General features: G+C 52.9%; 10 protein-coding genes across 10 annotated transcripts; 4 read left to right on the top strand and 6 right to left on the bottom strand.

The window, feature by feature from the left end:
• Positions 1 to 943: 943 nt before the first annotated feature.
• On the bottom strand, positions 944 to 3786 carry PG985_004677 (DNA replication licensing factor mcm3; the record flags this gene model as incomplete). Its single annotated transcript, XM_066824446.1, has 3 exons — positions 944 to 977; positions 1062 to 3633; positions 3714 to 3786. The coding sequence occupies 3 exons, from the start codon at positions 3784 to 3786 to the stop codon at positions 944 to 946; spliced, it is 2679 nt and encodes an 892-aa protein (XP_066687606.1).
• Positions 3787 to 5054: 1268 nt separating this feature from the next.
• On the top strand, positions 5055 to 6053 carry PG985_004676 (uncharacterized protein; the record flags this gene model as incomplete). Its single annotated transcript, XM_066824445.1, has 1 exon — positions 5055 to 6053. The coding sequence occupies one exon, from the start codon at positions 5055 to 5057 to the stop codon at positions 6051 to 6053; it is 999 nt and encodes a 332-aa protein (XP_066687605.1).
• A 380-nt stretch (positions 6054 to 6433) lies between these two features.
• Positions 6434 to 7273, bottom strand: PG985_004675 (uncharacterized protein; the record flags this gene model as incomplete). The annotated part of the gene is made up of 1 exon (XM_066824444.1): positions 6434 to 7273. One exon carries the CDS (start codon positions 7271 to 7273, stop codon positions 6434 to 6436), a length of 840 nt encoding a protein of 279 aa, XP_066687604.1.
• Positions 7274 to 7772: 499 nt separating this feature from the next.
• Positions 7773 to 9583, bottom strand: PG985_004674 (peptidase family M28; the record flags this gene model as incomplete). The annotated part of the gene is made up of 6 exons (XM_066824443.1): positions 7773 to 7811; positions 7899 to 8034; positions 8168 to 8313; positions 8410 to 8498; positions 8596 to 8683; positions 8834 to 9583. 6 exons carry the CDS (start codon positions 9581 to 9583, stop codon positions 7773 to 7775), a joined length of 1248 nt encoding a protein of 415 aa, XP_066687603.1.
• A 771-nt stretch (positions 9584 to 10354) lies between these two features.
• Positions 10355 to 12356, bottom strand: PG985_004673 (MFS quinate transporter; the record flags this gene model as incomplete). The annotated part of the gene is made up of 5 exons (XM_066824442.1): positions 10355 to 11382; positions 11443 to 11518; positions 11573 to 11891; positions 11959 to 12166; positions 12287 to 12356. The coding sequence occupies 5 exons, from the start codon at positions 12354 to 12356 to the stop codon at positions 10355 to 10357; spliced, it is 1701 nt and encodes a 566-aa protein (XP_066687602.1).
• A 2158-nt stretch (positions 12357 to 14514) lies between these two features.
• Positions 14515 to 15250, top strand: PG985_004672 (uncharacterized protein; the record flags this gene model as incomplete). The annotated part of the gene is made up of 2 exons (XM_066824441.1): positions 14515 to 14775; positions 14927 to 15250. The coding sequence occupies 2 exons, from the start codon at positions 14515 to 14517 to the stop codon at positions 15248 to 15250; spliced, it is 585 nt and encodes a 194-aa protein (XP_066687601.1).
• A 1733-nt stretch (positions 15251 to 16983) lies between these two features.
• On the top strand, positions 16984 to 17895 carry PG985_004671 (uncharacterized protein; the record flags this gene model as incomplete). Its single annotated transcript, XM_066824440.1, has 1 exon — positions 16984 to 17895. The coding sequence occupies one exon, from the start codon at positions 16984 to 16986 to the stop codon at positions 17893 to 17895; it is 912 nt and encodes a 303-aa protein (XP_066687600.1).
• Positions 17896 to 18922: 1027 nt separating this feature from the next.
• Positions 18923 to 21403, bottom strand: PG985_004670 (uncharacterized protein; the record flags this gene model as incomplete). The annotated part of the gene is made up of 1 exon (XM_066824439.1): positions 18923 to 21403. The coding sequence occupies one exon, from the start codon at positions 21401 to 21403 to the stop codon at positions 18923 to 18925; it is 2481 nt and encodes an 826-aa protein (XP_066687599.1).
• A 1033-nt stretch (positions 21404 to 22436) lies between these two features.
• Positions 22437 to 23498, top strand: PG985_004669 (SET domain protein; the record flags this gene model as incomplete). Its single annotated transcript, XM_066824438.1, has 1 exon — positions 22437 to 23498. One exon carries the CDS (start codon positions 22437 to 22439, stop codon positions 23496 to 23498), a length of 1062 nt encoding a protein of 353 aa, XP_066687598.1.
• A 304-nt stretch (positions 23499 to 23802) lies between these two features.
• On the bottom strand, positions 23803 to 26289 carry PG985_004668 (uncharacterized protein; the record flags this gene model as incomplete). Its single annotated transcript, XM_066824437.1, has 3 exons — positions 23803 to 24537; positions 24594 to 25107; positions 25163 to 26289. 3 exons carry the CDS (start codon positions 26287 to 26289, stop codon positions 23803 to 23805), a joined length of 2376 nt encoding a protein of 791 aa, XP_066687597.1.
• Between the last annotated feature and the right edge of the window lie 318 nt (positions 26290 to 26607).

The raw sequence follows: 26607 nt of genomic DNA, 5'->3' as shown, positions 1-26607 counted from the left end.
CTCTGTATTGCTTATAGAAGGTAAACAAACCTCGCTTCCTCGCACGCAGGTAGGATGATCCGATGTTGCCGAGTATCGTTCATACTGCAGACAGCATCAATTAGATGCGGCGTATGGTTGGTATACGCGCATGTACACAGCAGGAGGCCAGTTCCAAGGCCTAGATGCCGTTCTGGGCGCGCGACTATTTCCTTTTCCATGTTGGTAGTCTGTTTAGCCGGGTGATCGTGTTTCTCCTATTTCCAGCTCCCCGCTGCTGGTCTTGCACCCGAAGAAAGTCTGCTTCCAATAGTGATACGTATTATTTCCAATTTAACCCAACACTGGTCGATTTGGGTGAACGATATGATGCCATCGGTTCCTATTGCGGTAAAATATCATGATATTGAATTGGACCTGTAGTGTGTAAGCTGCGTGCCTCTCTGCTCGCTTCAAATCGGAGTCCATTTCTTGCCAGCCCGGGACGAGGTGATGGAAGAGTATGACAATATTCGTTTTCTTGGTAGCCAGGCTCGCATGGCACCTACCGACTAAATACTGCATCCAATCTTAACGTACATCGAGACCATTCTACCGATTCGCTGGGAACGCAACCCAACCGCGTCGTCTTCATCTGAAGTCCACCTCGTCTATTGTTAGTTCACGTACTACACATTTCTTATTCGCGTGCCGCGTGCCGCTACACACGGCTTCGACTTTTTTTTTTTTTTTTTTTCAGTTCACTTATTTGGTATTGTGGCTCATTGACTATCTCATTACTATCAACATCATCATCGCGGCGCTATGCTAAGCCACGGGGCACTAGCTCATACTCGTTAAGACCGACATGCTATGCGACTTTGTCCTTGCCGAAACGCCATTCATCTCATCATCGTAGTAGGTATCTTCATCAGACCATATCGCGGCCCGACTTGAACAACAAAAGACACAACATCAGCCACATTTAAATCTTGTAGACCAAATCGCCATCCGTGTACCTGTGCAGAATAATATTAGTCTCATGTACTCATGATCGGGGACACCAAAAGGGTGGGAAAGAGAGGAAAGGGTTTAGAACTTACATCACCTGGTTGGCCTCATCCATACGCTTGAGAGCCTTGACTGCCTCATCGCGGCCGAAGGCGCCGCCATTTCTGCTGCCGACACGTCCGTTGACAGCCGTGATTACCGCGCCGACGTCCGCAGAATCGTCTTCGAACAGGTCCGTGTTAAGGAGTTGACCAAGAGTCGTGCGGAACGTCGACAACCGCTCAGAGCTAATGGGCCCGGCGATGTTGAGCGAGGCCGCTCCTGAGGCGAGGTCGACGTCTTCTTGCGTATCCTCTTGCGATTGCGACTCCAGTTGTGACGAGGGCATCGAGGACGCAAACGAGGTCTGCGATTGTGTGGGCGCGGCAGCGCTGGAGGTGCCAGGTGCCGTACGACGCGAACGTCGCGGCGTTGCATCGTAAATATCTTCTTCCTCTTCTTGAGGCGCAGGTGCCGGCGTAGAAGAATCGCCATTTGTACCGTTAGCAGCGGCACGGCGGCCCTTCTGTTGTTCGCGCGCAGACATGCGGGCCGATCGAGCAGCACTTGTGCGGTTCGAGGTACCCCTGGCAGTGGCATCGTCGTCGTCATCGTCAGAGCTCTCCCCGCTTGAAGATTCGGACTCGACGACCTGAGTGCGCCTGCGCTTCTTGCGGGATTCATCTTCCACGACTTCCTTGAACAGGGCAAACCTGAGGATGCCTTCCGCAGCAAGAGCATCCCTCTCTTCAACGCGATTTGAGAGACGGGCCTTGGCGTGTGCGGTAGCCAGACGGATGATGGTTTCCAACGAACGGACAGTCAGTGGCGACGTCCTTCGCTGGTTCCCTTCCATCTCGTCGTTTCGGAGACCAACATAAACCTCAGAAATGCGCTCAGAAGCGGCCTGGGTAAGGACAGGCTTTATTCTGGTCTTGGCATACTGGATATACTTCTTCATGAATGGGATGCTGAGAACCTCGTGGCGCTTGTTTGCACCTCTGCCAACAGTGATAGTGACACCTGCGTGAAGCATGCTATCGAACTTCTCGTAGACATCGGTAGGCCTCTGCGTGTCGTTCTGGCTCTGAAGTGCGACACCAAGTGACTGTCCATTGTTCTCACGAACCGGGGCACCCTCATCGGTACCGGCTTGACGGTAGCGGTGCATACGCAGCACGTGCTCCGAAATCTGTCGATCTCTTGTGTCCTCGATGTCGTCCGTAACAACAAAGAGCAAATCGAAACGGGATAGCAGGGAGTCTGGAAGTGCGATATTCTTGTGGGGATCTTTGTGTGGGTCGTATTGTCCGAAAATTGGGTTGGCAGCTGCGACCACACTGCAGCGGGCGTTCAAGGAGGTATGAATACCGGCCTTGGCAATGGTGACGGTCTGCTGTTCCATAACTTCGTGGATTGCCACTCTGTCGACGTCGGACATCTTGTCGAACTCATCGATACAGACCACACCGCGATCTGCCATAACCATGGCACCGGCTTCGAGTCTCCGCTCGCCTGTCTCCTTGTCTGAGGTGACGGCAGCTGTGAGACCAACACCGGATGAACCACGACCGGTTGTGGCGATAGCCAGGGGCGCTGTGTTCAAGACGAAGCGAAGAAGCTGAGACTTGGCTGTCGACGGGTCACCAACCATGAGAATGTTGATGTCTCCTCTAAGATGGGTGCCGTTCTCCAAGTTCTTCTCCATACCACCAAGAAGCATGAGCAGAATGGCCTTCTTGATATAATCGTGTCCATAAATACTGGGCGCCAGTGATTGAGAGAGGAGTTCAAAGAGGTTCTTCTTTTTCGCAATCTTGTTGATGTTGCGGATATCGGTGTCGGTAATGACGGCTGATGCGAGACCGCCACCTGACTTTGAGGAGAGGTGGACAATGTTGTTGGCTAACATGACGGTTCTGAACAACGCACTGTTATGGTTGGTGTTGCGATTACCGAGTGTCCGGTAGATACCAACCATCTGGATTCGATCGCCGGGCTTCACCTTGTCAACCAGATCATCGTCGAGGATGACGTCGACACCACGGGGCAGCTGACCAGCGGGGGCTCTTTCGGGCATCTCTTGGATAGAGATGGTCTGATGATCCCGGTAGGTACAGAAACCATACTCGGTCAGGAGTGGGTTGCCTTCGTCGTCTTGTTGGGGATAGACGCTGGATGTCGTGACACCAGTGGTCATAGTCTGGTCCCGATATTCCCGGAAGTGGAAGATATTCTTGGTCTCGTTAAAATGCACACTCTTGACAACCTTGGGCCGGATCAAGGACGTTCTTGTAACGATACCCTCGATAGAGACCATGTTGTTGAGGTGAAAGGACGACAGAGTACGAGGGTTGCAGGCATGCAATCCAAAGCTGCCAGCAAAGGCACAGTAGTAGAGAACATCTGCGTCTGTCTGATCGGGGCGCGCCTGAGGTAGGGTCTTGACGATCTCCTTGAGGGCATGGTTGAAGGCCAGGGTGTAGTCAAAGGGGTCGTTTAATAAACCCTCGGCCATCTCTGGGTTATGGTCGCGGACGAGATCGATGTCGACGACTAGCCGCCTGAGGTTCTTCTGGAGCATCGTAATGATGTCGGATCGGTAGCTTCTAGCATGCTGATCGTCTATGTCGGGCGGCACAATCAGACTCTATCCTGCTTGCTGGGGGGCGTACAACGGCTTGAAAGAGGGGGGCAAAACTCACTGGGATCCAGGAACTCTTCGGCCAAGCGAATGCGCTCCTTGGTCGCTTCATCGCGAAGCATTAAAGCGTCCATGGTGCCTCAATTCCCTCTGTGGCTACCTGAGGTCTGTTGAGGTTTGATGTTGTGCGAGTTGGTGGGCAAAAGTTGGTGATGTCGGCTTCGGGTGCGGGACAGCGAAAGCGCATAAAGATGCAAAAAGGGACAGGGACTTTCACAATTGAACGCGACGCGTTTTCGGGCCACGAGACGTGGGCGGGTCGCGTAAAGTGCTTCTGGATTAGGCATAGTGCCAATTAAACCGTGGTGAGCTAAATACCTACCATAAAGTACTAATACGGCCCAATTTAACAACGGCGGCAGCGTGATCTTGCACCAATCCACGCCCAAACAGAACAGACTGCGATTATAGGCGAACAGGAGATCCCATGATTGGATTACGTGGAGGTATAATGATCTTACTATGCTGAGTTGCACCACTCGACCAGCTGCTACGATCGGTTGCGGGTGCCTTGGATTGCCAGTGCTCTAAGCTGCATTCTCATAACCATCCAACCATTCCACACTTCGTGATGGCTTCTGGAGGCTCCCTCAGTTACTGCAGAGATGATGCCTCAGGAAAAAGATATTACTGGATGAGAGACTCTGGGAATTTGGTGACAGACACCATCTCACGCTCGAGCTCGATGAGTACGATGTTAAATTGACCATTCGGTACGTCAAAAAGTGTTTCAATTGACTTCCCAAACTGTTTACTTATAAGTGGAAACCTCAGTAGGAATATATTCTAAAACATAAACGGCAAACGGTAGGGACTTCAACCAATCCTCGCATCTTGTTGAAGTTGTTCAGATGTCTTCAATTCAGAGCCTGGAACAGACCGATAAGAGCCTCAATTGTGCTCGACCTTCCTTGAAGTTGGCTACCCATTCGTATGAAGTGGGAAATCCATTGATGGTCATGCTTTCATTTGGGCCCTTCAGCTTGGAGTCGATGCGTTCCCTTGACCGCAGAAACCCAGAACTCTATATGAGCCTATAGAGTTGGTAGACAATTACTGCATGGGGCTGTGACGATGCGGGCAGGTACCGGAGATGAGTTCAAGTCTGAATAACATCTCCTTCCCCGAAGTATAACGGAGAAAAGGGAACGTCTAAATCCTGTCCAATGTGTACAAATAGCACCCATTCTTCGTTCTCGGGTCTCATTCCTGTTTCCACACACTTACTACCACCACTCATACAGATACCATTGTGTTGACCACATCTCCACACCAATACTTCTCTCATCGATCTTCTCAAGACCATTCAGCCTGTACGGCCATAGTCTGAATCACGCACAACATGGCTCTAAATCTGGGCGCAATGCTGGCCAACGGGCTCCTCTGCGAATCCACGTGTCGAAGACGTAAAATGGATCAGGATACGCTTTGCGACAGAGTCGAAGCCTGGCGGGACAATCCGAAAAAAGCAAGACGTTGCGCGGCCATCGAAGAGCTCAGCGATGATATTGCCCAGTTGCGTGACGTCCTCATGCCGGATACGTGTTGGCAGCCGGGTCTCGAAAAGACTTTGACAAACCAACTGTTTGCCATTCAATCCGCCATCGACATGCTGAAGACCAGGAGCTGCAAGGATGCGAACAAGTTTGGGGCCATCCTGGAGGACGTCAGGTCTTGGTACAGCAAACCCCGCAACTGGCCATGGGGCTATTCGGACGAGCACATGGATATGATGCTGAAGGTATTGGAATATGCCATCGAGAAATCCAGTCGGGCCATCGACCACACCTTCCTATTCGACGAGTCTAAGCCCTGCTACGGTAGGGTCGCGGAAGCCCTGGACCAGGCTTTTTGGTACCAGGAGCGAGGCCTGACCCATCTGACGAAGCAAACAAGCGACCTTTTCAGGGTATTCAGAATGGTCTGTGACGACGCTCGAATGCTCCTGTGCGGGGAGATGATCCAGCAGAGGGATGATTCGAAGAGGAAGTTCGCATACTGTATGTCCACGCTTGGGGAGCCGCCTCAATGCCCCAGCAAAATCACCTCTTGCCCGGCCAGGACATGGACACAAACGCCCGGCAGCGACGTCAATGAAGAAGATGGCGATCCACGTGCATTAAACGAGAGCGACGAGAAAAAGGCGGCGGCACCGGAAATTTGCGCTTGCCGCACTGTCATCAGGAAGATGTGGCAAACGGATGAGAAAGTGAAGGAAAGGACGCGTGTCTCCAAGGTGAAACGCGACGATCGAGCTGAGCAAAGCCACAAATACTACCGGCGTACCTCGAAGCCTTTGCATCCCTCGCCATTAGGCCAATTCGTTGAGACTGCTCCCTGATACGCTCGGTTCAATCGCCAACAAAGGGGGGTTGTGAAACTGCAAAAGGGGCTTTCCACAACCACCGACTTGTGGAAGATGATGGGGTATCATGGGTGAAGACTACTCTTAAGCCATAAGAAAAAGAGTAGCCGTTTACGTGTCTATGTTGTCTTGGGTTAAACCCGTTTGTCTATGAATGGCCAGACATTGGATATTATTAGAAGCAAAATATGCTTGTCACTGAGTTAACAGAGTCAAAATTTCCAATTTCATTTCATTGGGCTTGGTTTCTGTCATGATTGAAAATTGCATCACATAGACCTGGTGAGTACTGACTGTTGCCTTTTCGTATTGTATATGGCATGCATGAGCATCATCTGCCATGCTACTGTATCCTCTCACGTCTCCCAAGCGTAATCCATCCAGCGCTGCAAGGTTGAGTTCCATTCGCCGCTCCCCTGCTCGATATGCAACCAGGTGTTGACGAACTGGAGCCAAGCCACGTCGCGCGGGAGCACATAGCCGAGCTCCTCGAAGCTGTACGGGCTCTCCGGGCGGACGGCGCACAGCACGCCCCGGTGCAGCCGGGCCCAGAGCTCGGCCTCGACGCGGTCCGTGACGACGACGTCGGCCGTCTCGTTCAGCAGGGCGCGGAAGATGTCGGTGTTGTCCGCATATACGACGATGTCGGCCGCGGGGAAGTGGGCGCGGTCGAAGGCCTCGTTGCTGCCGCCTGCGGGCGTGGCCACCTTGACCCCCGGGCGGTCGATGGACGCGAGCGTCGCGAACTCGCCCTGAGCCGCCCGCTCGCACCGCACGCACGCCACCTTGCCGACGCGGAGCACGGGTGTCGAGAAGAAGACGCCCTGTAGGGCGCGGGCCAGCGTGATGCTGACGCCTGACATGCCAATGTCGAATAGACCCGCCGCGGCGCCGGTGGCGAGATCGGCGAAGGTCGTGGGCACGAAGACCACCGAAGGGGACGATGAAGTAAAGCCTAAAGCGCTGGCTAGAGACATGGCCATGTCGATGTCCGCTCCGATGAAGCTTGTTCCGTTCTCAGTGGCGTTGCTGACGAGGTGGGAGAAAGGGGCGTAGCTGCCTGTTGTACCGACTCGGAGGTGTCCCCGAGCAACAATGTCTTCTAGCAAGCTGCCTCCAGCTTGGGAATCAGACGTAATCGTAGCTCCTGCACCTGCCCACCACGACGCCAGAGTCGCGACTGAAAGCGTCTTCATTGTAAATCGGGGTATCTTGCTGAGCCCCTTGTACAGCCAAGATGATGACTTGCACCCCATAAAGGAAGAAAGAAAGCCACCGCACGAGATCTAAATATGCGTAGTCACAAACTACGAGCTGGGATTGATATAGAAATGCTGGGAACACTCTGCCGGCCTCGGAGATTGCGGCTTGGCCAACTCGAGTCATGCCAGAGACCTAGGTCCGGGGTTCAGCGCCACTCCAACCATAGCAGCGCTTTTACTGCATGCCTGTTGTTTTTTGATATTCTCCTACATACGTGTTTGGGAACGGGTTATAAATTACACCTATTCTTTATATGGTGGTTGAATTACCGACTATCGTTCTAGCAGTGACGAATTGAAGTAGTTGAGGTCCGGCTGGGTGAGCATTCTTGGTGCCCTCTTACACAATACTAAGATAGCGATCTGGTACCAGGTTGCAACTCTCGGTTCCCTCTCGTGCAGAACAACCACTGCCAGCTCCGAAATCCCTAGTTTAGAAATAGCTGCCCTCCACCAGGAAACCGACAGTAAGCTATAAAGCGGGTAATGTGAGTGTCAGCCAATCCTCGTAAGTAAGCCCACCTGGGACATCACCATAGGAAGTATACATATAGCGTACCTTGGCGTGCTGCAGCATGTGAGGGAAGCTGAGCGTTGACACAGCATCGTTGGCCGAGTGGATGTACGGGCTCGAGTCGGACATGACCTCGTCGCAGACATAGGCGGCGGGGTAGCCGGCGTCTCTTGCCGAACCGCTGTACCACACAAGTAGAGATTGATCAGTCAAGACATCAAAACTTAGGCATTCGGATGTGGCAAGTAGTCTCAAAGAAACAAGGTGTGCGGAATTGAGTTCAGGGGGTCAGGGGCCGGGAGTCGGCTACTTACTGGTCGGAACAAGCATAGCCGCATCGGTCCGTCGCGACCTTGAGCTGCGTGTAGACCGGGACGAGCTTCTGGAGGTACGACGTGAGGCCGGCGTCGACGTAGTCGGTGTAGACGGCGATCACGTTGTTGGGGGAGTAGCCGGTCATCTGGAAAGGATTCATCCATTGAGATCAGCCAAGGCCCAGCCAGATAGAGAGTCCACCTCGAATCAATAGAAGGGGAAAGGCGATTGATTTACTTACGTCTTGGTTCATGACAGCCAGAACCTTGACGCCGGAACGAGCGTAAGACTGCATCACACCACGCGACCCTTGCAGACCACCCTCCTCACCTATCAGCCCAGGGAGTTAGTGGTATATATTTGCGGAAGAGGTGCAAGGCACCTGGGAGAATTCAGCGACTAGGGATCCAACTATTCGCGGGCTTACCGGAGTAGAAGTGGAACTCCAAAGTGTTGGCAGGCTTGAACTTGGCCTCGGCCAGAACACGGAGAGCCTCGAGGATCACAACAACGCCCTTTGTCATCAAGCAACTATGCGTCAGCATATTTTTCAGACATCGATTGACAGGCACACGGCGGCCATTGACTGAGAGGAAGGAGCCATGACCGCTATGGTGGTTTGGCCTCCCCTCCCTCCTTTTTGGGCTAGATTAGGAGGTACTCACCGAGGCATTATCATCCGCCCCCGGCGCGCGCCCACTCGTCGACGTCCCCACACTGTCGTAGTGCGCCGAGACGACGACGACCTCGCCCGAGGTGCCCGGAATGGCGGCGATGACGCTTGGCTGGTTGTACGAGTGGGCGAACTGCTTGACGGTGATGGCGCCGTTGGCCGCGGCCGCCGACTTGCCCGTGTCGAACATCCACTGCGCGCTCGTCGCCGCGTAGCTGCCCTTGTAGTAGCGGTTGTAGAAGTCGGCCATGGCGTTTGTCCACGTCTGCAGGTTGCTCTGCGACAGCTTCGCGATCAGCGGGTTCGCCTGCGACTGGTGGCTCGCGCCGCTCGGGAAGGTGGCCCGCTTCGCCACGGCCGTGGCCAGGCGGTCAGCGCGGAGCGTCTCGAGTTCCTGTAGGGAGTCCCCGTCAGTGTTTTGGTCTTCTTCCGTGTAGCTGCCCCCTCGTTCCTCTCTCCTAGAAGGCGCGCGGGTACTTGGATGAGACAGGGATGCTCTCAGGGTCAGAGGAAGTAGATGATGGGGACCTACCATGGTGTCCGTGATATCGGCAAAGTGGATTCCCTTGGAGATAAGTTGGTCGAACTTTTGCTCTTCAGTCATCCAAGTGCCGGCATCCTCCTCAGAGGTCTTGACGAGTCTCAGCTCTTCATCCCGAGCCGGCAGCGACTGGGCAGTCAAGGCACCTAGAACGGCGGCAGCATGAAGCGCAGTCGCCCCAAGAAGAGCGAATTTGACCATGATGAGCGAACGGCAGCCAGTGAAGGCGAAACTAGCAAGGCAGGATGGACTGGTAAAGGGGCGGGGTAAGTGCAATGAATGACCTGGCGCGTGAAAGCATCACCTCGGACCATCGACACTGGAGGAAACCCCGTCCCGTTATATACGACTCTACTTTCTTCAGCATTTAGAACTCCCCGATGCGTATACGCACGATAATGTCCTGATTACTACCCAATGCGGAACCTTCATTCGCCAAGGCGAACAAGTGCCGTGGTTGCAGCTCGTACCTTTACTGTCCTTCTGGATGCGGCGTAGTGTGCCGAAGCCAACTACCCTGCAGAGGATGATCCCCGATGCCAAGACGCCTTGGTCCGCCGAGGTGGTATGCCAAGCCTTCTTATCTTCAACGAAAGCTCCCCACTCACAACAACAGAGACAGCCCCCCATAGAAAAGAAGCATGAACTTCCAATTTCCTTTCTCGGAAGGAATAGTAGAGACAGCTTCCACTGGCCGAGCGTCATGTGCCCACGATCAAGGCATTGCACTGGATCCAACGTATGTGCTGCGGGAGGTCCCTTAGAGGCAGGTGGTCCTACCCTTGACGTACTTGGGGAGATGGAGACATGATTCCTATGTCATCAGAACAAGTTTGCCAGCTGTTCGATGCATAGAATCCTGTGTCGCATAACACAAGCACAATTATCGTCAATGGTGCATCTTCAGCAAGTGGGGCCCTGAAGATCGGGTTGTCAAACAAATGCATTGCCTTCTCTGTCAAACACACGCGCCTAGGCTGTGCTGTGCCCGTGTTCCCGCTTCTCTACCACGGAAACATTCGCGTTCACTCTCTTGAGAGTGGCAGTGTCACTGTTGGTGTCGGGGCGCCTGCTGCCATCCAAGATTTCCACCCGGTCCGCGTCTGCGTTACCGTAACGCCCAATCCTGTACCACGGGAGTTCGAACAGTTTGTTCATGCTTTCCAGGTCGCGCCCGGACGTCTCCGGGATGGAGAACCACACCCAGGCTCCGCCGGCGATGGTGACGGCGGCAAAGAACCAGAAGGTACCAGCCGGTCCCAGCCCGCCGTCCTCCGTGGGTAGAAGCATATGGGGCAGGGTTCGGGAGTTGCCGAAGCTATTGGCAAAGTGCACCGTCATGGCGAGCGATGTAGAAACGGCGCGTATGCGCAGAGGGAAGAGCTCGGCGGTTAGCAGGTACTGCATCGAGTTCCAGCCCAGCGCCCAACCAATCCCGGAGATGAAGATCATCGCGATCGCGCCATAGCTCGCCGGCAACAGGCTCTTGGGCACGACGAAGTCCGTAGCCACACCGAGCTGAGGCACGGCCGTTAGGAAGCTGGCAACGTAAACCATAGCTATGGTTTGTAGCAAAATGCCAGCCATCAGAGAACGCTTCCTACCAATCACGTCGACCAGGAAGAGTGCGCAGCAAACGGCCGACAACAATTTAACCACGCCAAAGATAACAGCGATCAGTAACGATTCGTTTTCGCCGTCAAAACCGAGAAGCCTAAACAGATCTACCGCATATACAGTTATTGAACCGGACCCAGACCATTGGGCCATCAGCTGAGCCATGGTGGCGAGGTAGACGCGGTAGAAGTTGCTGGGTAAGCAGAACATCTGCTTCCAAACATCTAAGAATCCCGTGTCGCTCGTCTCTGCAACCTCTTCTTGATGTGAATCTTGAATGGCTTTTATCTCCTGGACGAGATATGGATCTGTGGTTTCGAGATTCCGAAGGCGAGACATGTTGAGCAGGGCCCCTTCCGGCTTGCCAATCTTGATAAGGTAGCCTATGAGCATGGTAAGCATATGGGCACACCATATTGAGATGGGTAGCGCCGGTTACTTACGGGGTGATTCATATTGAAAGATCGACATTGCCAAGATGATTGTAGCGAAAATGATATGGATGCTGGTCGGGGCGAGCTATCACTGAACGTTAGCAAGTTTACCCCTCTATCTAGAAAGTCGACGACGAACCCAGCGGGCGTGCGTGGTATCACCCAATTGAACCTGGGCTCCGTAGTTGGCAAGGTACGCCAAGACGATCCCCAAATAGACGAATCCTGTGAATATACATGTGCACAGCCCTCGTACGGAGGCAGGTGAGATCTCGGCGATGTATATGGGCCCGACCACAGCTGTCTGCCCAACACCAAGGCCAGCAATGAATCGGCCAGCGTAAATGGCGCTCAGCTTTCCATTATTTCCCATGAAGAGGGCGATCCCCAGTATCCATAGGACACACAGCTGTCGAGTAGCCCAGATCCGGCCGATGCGGTCGCAGATCACGAAAGCACTGGTAAATCCTCGCATATCAGCGTACAGTTCGTGGCCAGGAAGCGGCGCATCCAGGATTGACTCACATAAGGGCACCGCCAATTGAACCGAGCTGCACCATGGCCGCAACATTGCCCTTGATGTTCGTTTGCTCGACCAGACTGTAGGAACTGAGTCCGATTGAATCCTGAAAGTCGGCAGAACTAAAGGCTCCTGCAATCAGGCCTTCATCTACGCCACGGGCAGCCCCAAGTAGGCCGAATGAGATGACGGCGAACCATAATCGCCAGTTGACTTATCGGATGAACCTTGTCAGCTCTCTCTTCTACTGCATGTTATGATCTTGGGACGGGACAAAGCTGAAAGTCCATGTCGAGGAAGAGGAGAGCTGCATTGGCCGCTTGGCATACTTACAAACGTTTTTGGGCTCGCCCAGGCTCTTCAATTTGAAGATATTGACTGGTTTCTTTGGACCGGCAGCCATGTTTGCGATTAACGACGACGACCAAGAAAGGACTTGTGGCCGGGCGGCAATGCCATCTTGCTTTATACCTCGGTCGGATCAAGACGCTCAATACCTAAAACCAAATCAAGTAAAACCGATTCCTTGGCCTGTTCTACCTGGGCCGGTAGCCAGTTGCATCTCGTGGGCATTCGTTACGGCAGGCTGGGCAACGTGGGAGGTCAATCTTGGCTTTGCGACGGCCCGCGACGGGTGCGGTAAGTAGCGAGGTGAGCAGGCCAGACCGCCGTGGCCAGTTTTCTCGGTTGCCATGTTAGACGTCAAGATGAGACGCAGGCGTGGTATTGCCGAAACGTGGTTCCAGTCTTATCCGGTGCCAACTCCGGGTATGCCTTAATCGTGGAATGCCATTACCATTTTGCAAGCGTTACGGGTAGTTGAAGCCGAACAAAAAAAGGTCACCCATCCTGCCGTAAAATCAAATAAGCAGTTGGAAGATGGGACGGATTTCTTAGCGCGCGTGGTAAGTCAAACCGGGCAGGCACTTGGCGCAACTCTATCGTTTTTGGAGGCCTGCCTCACACCTGCTGTTTTGCTTTCCTTTTGCTTCAACCCTCGAAAAATCTTGAACATAGAGACGCTAACATCCCTGAAAGGCAACGAACCTATTCCTACATATGCGTCTATGTTATGTATATCCTTTGCCTAGGTTACAGCTGGATGAAGATCGAAATCGCGCCCCTCGCATCAACCGGCGCACGTCAGAGGAAACACCCTTGACTCGTTTGGATCCAGTCCAAACGATAGCCCTGGGATCAAGATATCCCCGCGTTTCATTATCAAGATACAAGAGGTTTTTTGATAAACGCCGGTTCAGGAGACTCGTGACATGGCAAGAGGAGTGTTATTCTATCAACTCTTGATATTGCCGATACGCCCAAGCCTATTATGATGGACGTCCATATCCTTGACCGTCTTGCCCCCTTTCACCCGGATATGGCTTCTGCCACCTCGTGGTAATCAAACCACCCTTATAATACCATGCACACTTTGATAGCGAGCTCATTTGTCTTCTTCCACTGGGCGAACTGTCTTGTCATCGAGCGTAATCTAGCGAAAGCCAAATAATGGCCTGCTGTCTTGCAACCCAGCGCATCACGCAAGAGGCCTTTTCTCTATCATGACCACTGCCGCCGCCATAATTGCTTCGCGCAATCCGGTTTCCAAAGACTCGGGATCGAGTGACAGCACGACCGGACGCTCATAACACCTCGTCATGATTCCGAGCATTCAGAAGCAGTATCTTGCAGCTCTAAGACGCAGAGGACGTACTAGGAGCTTGAAAAGACTGTTAATCTGCTACCCGGTGCCTCTCCGATCGCTCCTTGAGGAGGGGCTGGAAGCTTCCAAATATCCCCTTTGGTCAGCCGCAATTTGGTGGTGTTGAGAGATCTGTTGAGTACAGTGAATTGAAAGCAGCGATAGCTTCAGTCAGCCCTTACGTGGAGCAAACTGCCGTCGGCCTCATCACAACATCATCGATGGAACAGATGCCATCCTAGTCGCCTAGAAGCCCGATGGGAGGCTTTTTAGATGTTTGATCCCATGCTTTTAAACTGATTTTAGTTATTAACTAGCATGCTTGCAACTTCTATATAATTAATTATACATTAATAATATATTAGTAGAGGCTCTACGATGCATCATATATTTTATATTATAGCAAATATTAATCAGTATAGCACGGCTAGGGCTATAAGAGGTAGGATAGCTACCTATCAAAGGCTCTGATAATCTCAAGGTGATCAGTGAAAAGGGGTGTGGCCATGACACCGTGAGTGTGACGTATAGGATATCGTGGGTTGAATGTACGTTATCTATCCTAGGAGGGCAAATCGAGAGTCTGTAATTGATTATCGACATTTATATTCAATTTCATTTTACATTCAACGAACATGGTGTATTCATCGTTACTCTCTCCCTCTCCCTATAAAGTGATCTCGGATTCCCAAACTCTTCCCAGTCAATCCTTCCTTCCTCACAACACACATCCTCATCCTCAAACCACCTGCACAACCAATTTCCACAAGTGAAGCCTTCTTCCGCCGGCAAACCTCGTGTTTTGCCCGTTCAACAAACCACACTCGCTTTCGCTCACTGTCTTTACACTACCGGAATTATGCATGCCATCTTTGCTTTCATTTTCTTCCTCCTCGGTCTCGGCGCCAATGCCGTGACTTTTAACGACGTCACTAAAAGTATCCCTGATGGCGGCTACATGGTCGACATGCACACCTTCCAGAACGGAGTTCTGAATGTCACGGATCTGGACGGTAACATGGTCAAAGGCTCTCCCTTCGTCATCGACCCGATCCCGGCCCCCGGTGTGGCAATCCATGACTCCAACCCAGACAGCATCCGGACCAGAGATCAGTGGGGTGTAAGTTTACTTCTCTATTCTTACTGTTCTCCCCATGCAAAATGAGCACTCAGCTTCGATTCATGTGGTTGTTCTTGTTCATCGCTTTGCAGCCCCTCACGATTGACTTGAACATGATTCGCTGACCAATGCATTTTCTTCCTTGGTACAGTGCACTGGCAACGACGTTTTAGACGAGGGCTTCTGGAGCGATGCTGGGAACAAGATGGGTCGCTGGTGCGATGCTGGCAAGAAGATGCAAGGCCACTCCATCCGGTGGTGGCAAACCGACGAGGATTTGGCGTACATGTGCAACTACGCCGGTTCTCAGAATTGTAGCTGGGACGAGTACTTCAACTACATGAAATTTATCGCCGACAAGTGCGGTTATCTCGCTCCTGGCTGGTTCCTCCAGGGCTCCGGTAACAAGTCGTACGGACGCGGTGTCAAGGGCGGCCAAAGCGACCCTATGACTGTCTGCTACAACATGTCTTAGGCTTCTTGAGAAAACGTCGCTTGTGTAGGGGAGTCCAGTGGGACGATTCCCGCCAAGCTAGGGGAACGGAGAAGGGTGTATCGACAGCTAGCAGGTTGGATGCGGATGATATTTTGCACACTAGGGGACTTCGTCGTCCTGCACGACAGGAAATCAGAATCTGCGAACCAAACTCCCCCTTAAAGAGAACTTCACTTCATACAACTATTGCAATATTTTTGTGCTTGATTTGTTCTTGGTGGCGTCCGAGGTTTCTAACAAATTGTCTATTCCGAGTTCGGAGGTATGAAAAGACGGACGACTCTGTATCATGGGCTTTAGATTAGTTGTAGTAAGATTGGTAGTTAGTACGTGACAGTGTTAGTGTATGGACTGAGGCGTTGCATATGTCCCTTGTTTCTATTGACAGCTTTGACATATTCAATGGCAGTTACCAGTATGCGAGACATAGATATATATATCAATTACAGCTGCTTTTTACACGAAATGTGCCAAAAGAACTGCAATGCAGCGGTTCCGGGCAGGCTAGGTAGCAATGATGTCCAGGCGATCAGAGCCACCCGCCAAGTAGCGATCAGGCCGGAATCGTTCATTCACCATGGCACACTGCCGATCGCATTCAAGTCAGTAGTCTTGTCCAAGAAGAAGTAGTTAGAGATCATGCTCCCGAAATTTGGCGTCATATTACTCTTGCTGCTCTACCAGGAGAGCTTGGAAAAGCAGCCTCTATATCATGAGTATCTTATTAAGGCAGCCTAACGACTCACCCGCCTTTTGCAACGCCAGACGGGTGAGAGGAGACGGTGTAAGATGATCTCTCCGCGCCGATAATAGGAGCCATCAGGCGATGTATTGGTTCCGCCAAGGATCTCATCGAGCCATAATATCCGTGATTGCCATCATCCACAGTGCAGTATTGAAAATTTCTACTGTGAATTATAGGGGTTAACACATTGTTACCTCGTTAAAATCTGTCTAGGTTCATGAATATGAGTATCTTTATGGGTGTCACGGAATAGAACTTACAAGCATATGCCTCCTTGGGACACCCTTTCGAGGGCTCTTCAGGGTCTGTGTTTTCTTGTCTTGGCCCTGTCCAGGGGCACAAATTAAAGCTCGCAATGTCACCGTTTCGAAAGAAAACCGTTCTTGGTCGAGTGATCCGGTTATTCAAAAACTCTAATTCGTGATGGCTGAATCCGCGTTAGGGTGCATGAGTTCGGATCTCCTATAACCTGTCTGTTATCAGTCTTCGAGATTTACCCCAGGGGGTGTTTCCGATATGTTCTTTCAAACATTATATCCATAGATGTCATTTTCGCCGAACAAGATCCCATGGTGAATTGGAAGGTCTGCGAGTGATCTTCAGATTGTACATCTTAGCCTTCACCTGGAGCCAGGAAGGATCCCGTATTTGAGTTAGGAAATGGACACGCCTGCGGGGAAAGGTCTGTATGGCAAATTTGTGTTCGGAGATAGTCCCCGTACACCATATTTTATAAACAGATCCTCAACCGTCGGGAACGTCCTTTCCTCAAAATAAATGTTCTATTTCGTCTCATCCATTCCACGAGTCCAAAGTTCATCATATTAGGCAGACAGTAGTCATCCACACTCGTGACACCCCTTGTCTCTCTGCGGATATAGCTCATTCTGCACGATCCAGCCCCAAAACGTCCAAAAAGCCCGAAACTATTGATTCCTCCTCACTGAACGGCATCCCGAGAATCATGATGAAGGCTCAAACCCTGGCCCAAACTCGTACCCCTTTCCCACCTCTCCACCCACCGCCTCGGTCTTTCGACAAGCAGAGGATCCACGATGCCATGAATGAAGACGAAAGGGAGGAGTCCCGCAGAATTGAAACCATAAATGATCCAGATGAACGCAGATGGGAATCGCTGGTGGCCGCTTGTGGTTTGGTTGGCAGGCTGGAAAAGGAAAACCCCGAACATCTGTATGCAGCCGAAAGCCCGCAGCCCAAGCCAGCATATACATCAGGCCAGCAGCAGCTTCAGCATGAACCGACTATGGGCTCTGAACAGGCGTTCCAAGATCGCCACGACAGAGAACGGACACTCAGCGAGAGCCCGGCTCCGAGTAGCAGAGGAAGTAATCGGACACCCCTACCGGTCTCCAACTCGTCCAAGCGTGGTGCACCACCACCGCTGCCCGGCCACGAAGATGTTGCGCAATCTCCGCCATCCAAGAAACCACGTGTAGCCAAAACAAAGCCTGAGAAGAAGAAACCCATCGACGCGAAAAGTGGTAAAGAAACGCGACGTGACACGACAAAAAACGAGAACGCACGCGCCGACAAAATTGAGGCCGAGGGCTTTCTGAATCCTTATGGCCCTTGCAATGCGTGCAAGAACACCGACACGCCCTGTAAGATATTGTTTGACGGAAGGCGCTGCGGGAGATGTACCAGAAGCAAAGGAAGCAGCAAAAAGTGTCTCTCGGGCCAGATCAACACCAACCCGCGCATACTAGAAGCTGAGCGAGCAAGAAGAGCAGCAGCAGGATTTCAAGTCGGACCACCGTTACCCCCAGTTTCCCATCATCATCAAAGCCTTGGGCGCTCTAACGACCCCAACCCTCCTGACCAGATCGACTCGAATGGGACCGATAATCTCCCTGGATGAGGCCGCAGTATTGAGAAAAAGACGATCCTCCGAGTTTGGCAACTCCTCTTGGCAGAAGGAGTTCCGAGGCACTCAGTGATGACCTTCCGTGGCGTCCAGGTCCAGGTCGTATTGGTGGTGCCACCGATGAAGATCGTGCTGATGATGCGAAGTCGTGGGGCACCGCACCTTCAACGGAGTTTTATGCGTGACTGACATCTGACACCATCGGTCTCGACGGGGTGTCTTCGTGGCCACAATAAGAACCCAGCCGAGTCCAGTCGGCACTACATATACCTATCGCAATCATTACCTCAGTCCATCATTGCTCTCCTCCCACCTGCCTGTATGCATTTTCGTCTAAGAGATGGAAGCGGGGTGCCCGCAGTCGGATACCTACCCCAAACCACCTCCGAGAGATGTTTGCCCGTCGGGCAGTCTCGACATCAAGTGGTTTTAGCTTTCGTCGTGGAAAGGCGTCATGGGGAGACGAAGGACTTATTGGAAAATGGAGATCTGCCTGGTCGAAGGAAGAAGATGACTAAGCACTTAGGGCTGGTGTGGCTTCTAGGTACCAAAGTCGAGCACGCTTGGGAACACTTTCTCTATCAATTCGAAAGCATCGAAAAACTATTGAACAAGCAGGTAATAAAATTTGGCACACTAAGACTCAGCTTCGTAGGCTTGCCTTCTGGCTTGGAATTGTATGATCACTTGAATCGTGTACTTTGATGTCACGGAAACCCACCAATAATATAGCTTCCACCCAACGCAGATTCAAGGACAAATGCAGAAGGAAGTAAAGTGTAGATAGAATAGCCCATTGATTCGCATATACATCATGACTTGGATGCCCATATCCTGTTCTCTGCTCCAAAGAAATGTACAGCCCAAACAGAGTGAGAAGCTCCATGCATTCCCGTCGGGTCCTAAACCCGTTTACATAACATCAAGAAATGCCTAACTTCGGCTTTCAAATCCCCAACGCGAAGTCCGACTACACACTAACGGCAAGAAAACCTGGAAAGATGCTGTTCCTCCATAATGTCTACGCCAACTGCGCGACCAGCGCATTGAATTCCTTGTCGGTGTGCTGATCCAGGTCCCTGTAGCGCTTGGCCAAGTTGGTCTCCCCCTTCCGGAATCGCTGCAGCTTGAGCTTCCCTCCGGCCAAGCGCTTGGCCTCGAACAGGTCCTCGACGTCCACCAGCGACGGCACCACCGTCGTCCGAAATTCATACGGGACGCCGCTCGCCTTGATTAGCCCGATGCTGTCCTCGAGTATGCTCGGGTCAATCCTCTTGCCGGTCACCGCTTTGTAGTTCTCCAGCGCGCACTTGATATCCATGGCGACGAAGTCGACGAGCTTCTCGGCGAACACCTGACGCAGCACGTCGGGCGCCGTGCCGTTCGAGTCCAGCTTGACGCTGACGCCCGCATTCTTGAGAATCCGGAGGAAGGGGACCAGGCCCTTGTGGATGGTCGGCTCGCCTCCGGAGATGACCAGCGACTTGTGGGTGGTCGACGACACGTGCCTGAAGACATCGAGACTCGTCATCCCATCGCGCTCGCCGCGAACCAGCGGTCCATTGTGACACCATGGGCAAGCAAGATTACACCGCGATGTGAACATGATCGCTGCCTGCACCTTGCCGGGATAGTCGCTTAGTGTGTTCTTGATGTATCCTGCCACCGGAAGATCGGCGATATCGGCGATTTGACGCTCAAGATCCAGCAGTCCACTCTCGTTATCCACCGCCGGCGAGTTCGTGATGTACCGGTAGGTCTTACGGGCTACAAATTCCTTCGCTTTGCCCTTGTTCCAGTCTCGAGTCGGACGAAAGTAGCCCACGATGCGTGAATAGACGAGGGTCGAATCGCCACAGACCGAGCATTGGGGTTGCTCTCCAGGCAGATAGCCATGTGTCTGGCAGATGCTGAAGGTCGGAGTTAGGGTGACGTAGGGAATGCGGAATCGAGCTGTCAATATCCTGACCAAGTCCCGTGCAAGTTCCCAGCTATGCAGCTGCTCGCCCAAGAACGCGTGGAAGACAGTACCGCCTGTGTATGCACACTGGAGATCCTCTTGGTGCCCAAGGGCTTCGAACAGGTCATCTGTGCTGTCAACCGGAAGCATGGTCGAGTTGGTGTAGAAGGCTGGGATGTCCTGATCAGGAAACAGCTCCTTGTCTCTCTTGGCTAGCTTGTAACACGTACTTTCGGCTGGGGTGGCCTCCAGGTTATACAAGTTACCGGTTTCATCCTGGAAATCCTGAAGTCGCGTTTTGATAAACTCCAAGACCTCAAGTGCGAAGTCCTTTTGTTTCTCGATGCCCTCGCCAAGCAGAGCAACCAAAGCCTCGTTCATGCCATTCACGCCGATGGTGCTGAAGTGGTTCGTCCAGCAGGATCCGGTACGATGCTTTGTTGCAGAGAGGTAGTGCGCTGCGTAGGGGTACAGAGCCGCGTTCTCATCCACCCTCTTGCGTTTGATCTCTAGAGAGTCCTTCGCTACCCTCAGAGTATCCGATAACTTCGAAATGAATTTGTCCTTCGAGCCGCCAGAGCAGTAGGCGAGATTCGGAAGATTGATTGTGACCACGCCAAGCGAACCCGTCAAAGGGGTTGCACCGAACTGGCCACCCACTCGGCAGTGTAATTTGCTGATGTCGAGACGAAGACGACAGCACATAGATCGAAAATCTTCTGGGTCCAAGTCGCTGTTGTAATAGTTTCCGAAGTATGGGATCCCGTACTTGGCCGTCATCTCCCAAATTGGTTTCCATCGCGGGGATTCCCAGTCGATCCCCTCCCAGAGGTTGTAGGTCGGGATTGGGAACGAGAAGATGTTACCATTCCCATCTCCTTGGATCATTACCTCGGCAAAGGCCCTGTTGAGCATGTCCATCTCCTCCTGAAAGTCGGCGTAGACCCACTCTGGCTTGAGTTGGCCGCCGATGACGACGCACTGATCTCGAAGCTTCTTCGGGCAAACAAGGTCCATCGACACGTTGGTGAAGGGGGCCTGGAACCCGCTTCGGGTAGGTACATTGAGCGAGTAGACGAAGCTCTGCACGTACTTGAAGACTTCAGGGTACGTCAAGCCATCCTTCCGAACGAACGGCGCAAGGTAGGTGTCGAAGCTGGAAAGTGCCTGGGCTCCGGCCAGCTCGCCCTGAAGAGTAAAGAGGAAGTTGACGAGCTGGTTAAGGGCGGTGTTAAGATGCTTGGGTGGCCGACACTGGATCTTGTTGTCGACGCCACCGAAACCTTGGAGAAGGATGTCCTCGATTGACCATCCTGAACAGTACGCGCTGAGGAAGCCGAGATCGTGGATGTGGAATCGGTTATCGCGCTCGTATTGGCGTATTTCGTCCGTGTAGACCCTCTCAACCCAGTACTGCGCGATGATATGATTGGAGACATACTGCATCAGTCCCTGATGGGAGAAGGTCGAGTTGGCGTTCTCTGCCCCTTTCCAAGAACCTTTGGCAAGATACTCCTCGACAAGATCAACGCTCGGCGACATGATTGCAACAGTGACTGTTAGGAGGTGGAATGAAAGAGACCAAATCTGTTACAAAGTCTGCTCGGCGTTCCCAAAGTGCCATTTAAGCTCTCAATTGTCGCTGACATTCCAGCGTATTTAAGCAACTGGACGTGTGTTGATAGTTGACGCGTTACATTGCATTCGATCTCTACAGGCGCGTAAACCTATCTCTGGCCCGACTATGACAGCAACGTACAGCGACATGGCGCAGCCAATGCATTTCAGCCTCCAGACATGGTGCGATTATCTGATGCTGGACGCGTTGGCCGATCGCCTGACAGACCTAGGCTCGGGGGTCGAGTCCGCGCGAGTCGGGCGCGATACCATGTGACTTGGGCGAGGAAATGGGCTGACAGAACGAAAAATGGTCGAGCAATTAAGTCCGTGGCCTATGATCGCGGTACACGCGTGAAGGAATATGATCAACCAATCGACGCGTCTCGGCGACCTCCCCAAGTTGTGTGCGCTCAATCTGCAACATGTCTCGCGGGCCGCGGGATTCCATGAGCAAGTAAACCACAATTGTAAGGTGAGGTGATCATCCAATGGTACGGTGAATGACGGACTAGCTTGGAACCAATCCGAGCATGTCTAGTTTGTAGCGTAGTAGTCGGCGTGGCACGAGAGCGTTCCTTTCAAGCATTGATGCCGCCTGATCCTGGGGGGTCGCCCTGCAACGGAGGTCTCAATCGGAAGCAATCGAGACATGGTTCCCTGTGGCCGAATATTGCAAATATGGCTGCAGGTTAGTGCTTTGTCGAATAAACGTGAAAATAACAGAAGAATTATGCAGTAGAGGGGCAATTAAGAAAGTGGAGCGATTCCCCCACGTGGGGACATGCAGGGTGCAAATTATTTTATTCACTGAAGCGGCTGAGATTGTACCGTACCGCAACCCCGCTAGAGACCTAACCTCTTTGCGACCTGCCTCTGCCGCCTGCGGACATACTAGTACATATATACTATTGCTATATATACTGTATATAACATACCGATTTTCATGGTATCGACCATGGCCCCCAACAAAGATGATGTCGCCAAGGACGTCGCAGCAGGCCCGGAGAAGGGCGACCTCAGCATCTCCGCCAACCACATGGGCGGAGATATGTGGGTGGTGAAGCCCGTCCCGGGCGCCGGAAACGGTGTGGTGGCGCTGCGAAAGATCGCCCGGGGCGAGCGGATCATGGCGGACGCCCCGCTGTTCGTCGTGCCGACGACGGTGAACGACGTCAAGACGATGCAGCAGATCATCGCGCTGGGCCTGAAGAAGGCCACCAAGGACCAGGCCCGCGAGTTCCTGTCCCTCGACAACGCCCACAAGGCCAACGGGCCCCTCGTGGGCACCGCCAGCACCAACGTCCACCCCATGGGCGGCGGCGGCGCCACCGAGGCCGGCCTGTTCCTGGCCGCGTGCCGCATCAACCACGCCTGCGTCCCGAACGCGCAGAACAAGTGGCGGAAGGACCTGGGCCGGATGACGGTACACGCCGCGCGGGACATCGCGGCGGGCGAGGAGATCACCCTCACCTATCTGCCGGCGCTGTTCCCCTGGGCCGAGCGCCAGACGATCCTGCAGGATCACTTTGGTTTCAAGTGCGCGTGCGCGACGTGCGCCCTTCCGGCGGGCGAGGAACGCGACGCGAGCGATCGGCGCCGCAAGGAGATCAACGAGCTGGACGAGAAGGTGGGCGACGGCAATCGCATCGTCAAGCACGCCGAGGAGATGCTGCACGACGCGTGGCGAAAACTGAAATTGCTGCGCGAGGAGGGCATCCACGACGCCTGGGTCAGCCGAGCCTGGCACGATGCCTTCCAGATCGCCATCGCCAACGGCGACCAGGCGCGCGCCAAGGTCTTCGCCGAGCGAGACTACGAGGCCACGGTGGCGTGCGAGGGCAAGGACAGCCCCGAGGCGGCGCAAACGATGCAATATGTCAAGAACCCCAAATCTCATTCGCTGTACAGTGGCAAGCTACAGTGGAAGCAAGGCGTGGATAAGATACCCAAGGATTTGAGCGACGAGGAGTTCGAGAAATGGTTATTTAGACTGCCACAAGAAGGCTTAGCGAAATAGACCGTGATCGACAGACAGCATTGACTAGCTGCCAAGAGCAAAGTGCAGCGAAAATTAAGTACACGTTCACTTATAACGCCGTAGGTAACCGGCATACAACGTGAGCATGCAATGGACAGCGAGTACATTTGTGGTGTCATGAAAGAAGTTTCAGCGCTATGCTCAACTATTCTATCGTCTGATACATACATGCATAATGGACAAGCATTCCAAATGCAGAACCGCTATAATAAACTTGCGCCAGAAAATGCTAAACTTAATATGTAGCTCATGGAATCATGTCTGATCGAAGACAAGACAAGCCCTAGAGCGGGGTGCTGTCGCCTGCCGCTGCGCAGGCGCCCTGTTCCTCAAAGTCCTCTGACTCTGTCATCCGTAGAGCGTCCTTGACATCATGAACGAAGTGGCGCTCTCCTCCCACTAGCTCGACGATGCCACTTCGCTGCAGAAGCGTCCAAATCTTGTTTGACTTGCTTGGCGAGCGACTGAAGAAGACCCGGACGTTTCGTTCGCGGTAGCTCCTTACAATTTCCTCCAACACCTGTGCCCCCGAGCCGTCGAGTGACGTTACACCATGGATGTCAAATATGACATTACGGTTGCTCTTGTGGGGGCGAAGACGTGGTAAGGCAGGATGCGCATTGCTCGTGCCGTAAAGTTCCAGCCTTCGAAGCCGATTCTTCAACTCGCCGGTGTTGGCAAAAGTAAGCGGCTCAGGGATCTTGACGATGAGGCAGCCCTCGATAAACTCCAAATGCTCGGGGTTTTCCTCGGCGTTCTCGAACCTCTCCGTTCCAGGAATGCGCCCCAAGATCTGGATACGTGGGCGCGTGGCATGCTGAATTACCTGCAAAAGAGACAACCCAATACCGATGGCAATGCCAAGATTAAGCGAGAAGAACACAGTCACTAGAAGAATAACAGCCATAAGCGCCAATTCAGACCAACCGTGAATGCGAAGGAAGAACATGACATCATGGGGCGCTTCCTCTATCAAGGACCACGCTACCACGATAATCAGGGCCGAAAGCACAGGTTTCTAGAAAACATTAGTTTTTTGGTTGATCTTCTGATGTGAAAGATTATTGCCCTTACCGGAATGTAATAGAACCAAGGCAGCATGAACATGATGCAGAAAACGGTGATGATGCTCACGAAGATGGAGCTCATAGGGCTTGTGCCGCCAGTGGACTTGTTGACCTTGCTTCTACCGTAGCCACCGAAGGCGGGAATGGCCATGAAGCAAGAACCGACGAGGTTGGCGGTACCGAGAGCAACGAGCTCCCTATTCGCGCTCAGCTGCATACCTTCGATGACGTCGCCAGTCCCAAGACTTTTGGCGGCTACAGACGACTCGAAGAAGCCAAGCATGCCGATCAAGAAGGAAGTTCCCATCGCTTCACGAATGTGTGGCATGTGCTGCAGCTGAAATGGGTTTTGGAATCTGAAGGTTTGGCCCGATGCGGCTTCGACACTCCCGAGGATTGCGACGCCTTGTCTATCCCACTCCAGTTTCCAGGCTAATAGAGCAGACAATACTACGACCATGAGACGGTCAGGGAAATAGGCAATAGAAGGATACCGTGGCTGAACCCGCTTCTTAACTTCACTGCGGGATGGTGAGCTTCGAGCAGGGCGAGATCAAATTGGACCAATGTACTTACCGAAGCACCATAATAACAGTGAAACTCGCAACGCCCACAACGGCAGAAAGCTTGTGGATTTTCCCTAGATGGCTGAACAAGAACTTCAGCTTGTCCACAGAGCTCGGGTGCTGAACACTACTTGCGTGCTCGGCAACCTTTGTCAGCCCAAGCACCGGGACTAGCTGATCAATGAAGATAACAAGACCAATAGCAGAGATGAAACCGCGAAGGAAAGGTCGACTAAGCACGCTATCCAGGAAGCCAAGACGGAATGCGCCCATAATGAAGACAGTCGCTCCCGCGATGCCAACAGCAACACCGGCAACTCTGGCTTGCAAGATGCCATTGTCGTCGTCGCCAGCCCCCGCGTCGATGCTGCCCTTCACGATGGAACCTATCAGCAACGAGCCTGCAGCTTCGGGCCCTACAACCATCTGCGGGCAGCTTCCCAGCAACCCATAGATGAGAGGGTTGAATACGAAGGCATATAGACCATTAATCGGAGGAACATGCGCAAGGTTGTCGGCGTAGGAGAGCGCCATGGGAAGATACATGGACGCTATCGTAATGGCCGCCGTGAGGTCGCCCTTGAGCCAGGTCCAGTTGTATTGTCGCATCCAAATCAGACAAGGGACATAGTAGGACAGGTACATCAACGGAGAGTCTTTGAATCCATGCTGTTCTGCCAGAGCGCGGGAGCTTGTCATCTTTTTGCTCTTAACCTTGGCCGACAGGGCCTTCTTCCAGGTGGTTCTAGCAGCGCGGTCGCCCTCCTGCTCGGAACCTACGGTTGAGCCCGCATCGGTGTCGGTTGTCTTATAGCTGCTTCCCATCGGGCTCCCGGCCCGGGGCGAGAAGGTGCCATGGTTGCATGGCCCGGAGTGCACATGCTCGTGGAGCAGCGAGGTCGTTTCGTTCAATTCGTCGGGAGTCTTTGGAGAGCTCGGGCCGGGTCGCGAGACTTCGTGGTCTTGGACGTCTGTCGCGTCTGGCGCAGCGGCAAAATAGCTGTCGCCTTGGTTCTCTCGATGCAAAGATGTCGACGACAGAGTCTGGCTCTGGCGAAGACCGCTCGGGTTCATGGGTGCATGATCACCAGCCTGGCGGGAATTGGTCCGCGTCGGCTGAGGTCTTCCAGAGGCCATGGTCGACTAGAAAATTGGGGGTGATAGTGAGGGCTCTATTGATCCATCAGGTGAGGTCGTATGTTGGTTCGCATAGAGGTTCCAACGAACGGGCAAAGGTGACAATCGCAATTTACTAGATGAAGGACTGGCGGTAAATAATAGATGATAGCGATGGGTAACGCCAAGACCTTTAATGATGCAAAATGTTTTCCTTTTTCCTGGGGTCTGGCACGCATAGCGCATTGAACAGCTTCAAACCGTATCATTTGGAGCAGACCCATGACTTGGAAACCGGCAAGCCAAGGCCCCCCAAGCACCCAGAGAGGGGGGACTGGA

Source organism: Apiospora marii (assembly GCF_038362585.1).
Source record: "Apiospora marii strain CBS 49790 chromosome Unknown utg000003l_segment0_segment0, whole genome shotgun sequence".
In the NCBI taxonomy this organism is placed as follows: domain Eukaryota; kingdom Fungi; phylum Ascomycota; class Sordariomycetes; order Amphisphaeriales; family Apiosporaceae; genus Apiospora; species Apiospora marii.
The sequence above is the reverse complement of the archived record's forward strand: the minus strand, read 5'-3'. Positions and strand labels throughout refer to the sequence as shown.